This window comes from Penaeus vannamei, chromosome 3, assembly GCF_042767895.1.
Source record: "Penaeus vannamei isolate JL-2024 chromosome 3, ASM4276789v1, whole genome shotgun sequence".
Taxonomy (NCBI): Eukaryota; Metazoa; Arthropoda; class Malacostraca; order Decapoda; family Penaeidae; genus Penaeus; species Penaeus vannamei.
In genome coordinates this window covers 27113674-27116173 of record NC_091551.1, presented here as the reverse complement: position 1 = coordinate 27116173, position 2500 = coordinate 27113674, and the positions used below count along the sequence as shown (strand labels likewise).

The 2500-nt window shown below is 42.0% G+C and overlaps 1 protein-coding gene across 1 annotated transcript in view; it reads left to right on the top strand.

Annotated features, from left to right (window-relative positions):
- The window catches only part of LOC113813104 (uncharacterized), a 3605-nt gene that overhangs the window by 251 nt on the left and 854 nt on the right, over window positions 1–2500 (top strand). Inside the window, exons 2-4 of the mRNA XM_027365045.2 lie at window positions 190–313; window positions 1200–1323; window positions 2419–2500. The exon at window positions 2419–2500 is cut by the window's right edge and continues 407 nt beyond it. Coding sequence (XP_027220846.1) covers window positions 209–313; window positions 1200–1323; window positions 2419–2500 — 311 coding nt within the window. The 5' untranslated portion in view covers window positions 190–208. The remainder of the gene's footprint in view (window positions 1–189; window positions 314–1199; window positions 1324–2418) is intronic.

Sequence of the window (2500 nt, the reverse complement as noted above, 5' to 3'; positions counted from 1 at the left end):
ATTTCCGTGAATACCTAGAAAAAAAAAACATTGATTACATTAATTAAAAACAAAAACAGCTGGCTTCAAAAAAAAAAAAAAAAAAAAAAAAAAAAAAAAAAAACATAAATACAGCCAAATTCACCGCTAAACGAGGCTAAAACCAACAGCTGGGAACTCACCAAAAGACTCTTCATCCTCGATACACAGATCAAAGGCGCGGAGCATCATGGTGCACGGAGGCCTCGGCCACTGCTCGACGAGGGACCACACAATGGACGATTTTCCCACGCAAGAGGATGTCAAGATCTCGTTGATGAGAGGACCTGTCAAGGTAAGTTTGTGACTGTGCAAAAGAGAAATGAGGAAGAGAGAAAGAGAGAGAGAGAGAAGGAGGGGGAGGGGAAGAGGGAGAAGGAGAAGGAGAGGGATAGGGAGAGCGAGATAGAGAGATAGATAGAGAGGGAGGGAGAAGGAGGGTGGGAGGGAGGGAGGGAGAGAAACGGAGAGAGGGGGAGACGGAGATGGAAAGGGAGAGAGAGATAGGGAGAGGAGGGGAAGGAGGGTGGGAGGGAGGGAGGGATAGAGGGAGGGTAGGGGGGGAGTGGGAGAGGAAGACGGAGAGTGAAGGAAGAGCGAGATAGATAGAGAGAAAGAATAAAGGCCCTATCACACCAGCACTTTTTCCATCAATTTTTGCGTTTCCGAATGAACTTTTCGTATGGAAATGGACTGCCCTGTCACACTACCAAGGCAAACAAACGGAGTGAGGTCACGCGGAAGTTCTCATACATATCACGATTTTTTAAAGAAATGTGATTATATAATTTGTATATACACGACCGTTCTAACATACATTACGTTAACATTAACTCCTTCCATCTAATTTATCAATAAAAAACAGTCTAACTGTATGGATCCTTGGCAGCATAAGATCAAGACGGAATTTAGTCAGACGGAAACGGTCGTAACCGTCTTCGTCTGGGAGATGTTCGTTTGCAAATGATACTTGCAGAAAGCCTCAAATTGAGACGGAAAGGCAAAATTTGACGGAAAAAGTGCTAGTTTGATAGGGCCTTTAAGAGAACAGAGAAACAAAAAGAAAGCCTGCCAGACAGACAGACAGGCGGAGATAGCATATGAATGAATCCCGAAATCCTTATGGACAGGAAAACATACCAATCGTTTTCTAATCGTTACACGTCCCGTTCCTTTCCCAGACCTCAGCCGTCTGTTCCTTCTCGCTGGGTGTTCTGACTCTAATGTCCGGCGCAGTGTCAATCGGGATCATGGGAGACTTCGCCGTGCCTCTCGTTGTCGGCAGCATCCAGGTTGTCGTCGGTGGTGAGTACTTGTGTTGGTTGATGGTTGCTATTCGCACAGTGTTGATGATTATTATTCGCACAATGTTGATGATTGCTATTCGCACAATATTGATGGTTGCTATTCGTACAATGTCGATGATTGTTTTTCGCACAATGCTGATGGTTACCGTTCGCGCAGTGTCGATGGTTGCTATTCGCACAGTAAGGATGGTTGCTATTCGCACAGTAAGGATGGTTGCTATTCGCATAGTGTCAATAGTCGCTATTCGCACAATGTTAACAGTTGCTATTCGCACACTGTCGATGGTTACCATTCGCAGAGTCAATGTTTTATTCTCTCTCTTCCTCTGATTTCATAATTTCATTTTTGTAAAGGGTTAAGAGATTTGTGAGGCTTCATTTGTCTTCCGTGAGCCCTCATAAGTCACGCAGAATCCTTATTCATTTAACTTTCCTGCGGTTATAACGCGATGACTTTTTTGCTAATCTTTCAGCTGGAGACGCCACACTCCTTGCGTTCAATTGATTCTTCTATGGCACTGTCATCGTTTTTCTCTATCTTTTTATTCAGCCTAACTTCTCTGCCATCCATCTTCATTTTACCTCTTCCCTCAGTTTAGCCAGACTGTTCTTTTTCTTCTGCTTCGCCTCCCAGTTATCTTCTGTTGCCCGTTTTCCTATGTCAGGTAATATCTTTAGAATATATAATCTACATTAAAGATACAAATTGACCTATCTGTTCTGTGATTATTACTGACATCCAAATAAGCTCCGTGTCATGAAGATCATTATGTTAGCTAAAGGAACAAAAGTGTAAAAAGATAAATAGCCATACACACAGACGCGCACACAGTCAGTATGTCTGTTTTTGAGTGTGAATGAGTAAGAAACTGGATAGCTTTCTACGATGATATACTATGGTTATATAATTAAATTCCAGTACATTGGAAGTTCATTCACGAAAAATGTCGCCATATACTAAGGGACAGAATAATCATATCGCCAAAATTTGTTCACCGGCAGCCATGAAACAAGAAGGATTTACATGAATAAATTAGATTCAAGAAAAAAATATTTTACATCTATTTAAAAACGCGTTTGATTTCTTTTTCAGTGTTGATAATCATAGGGGGTGTAATCGCCTTCAGGAAGTACTCGAACTTCAGGAAGAGACAGGAAGTTGAAATGTTGCTGAA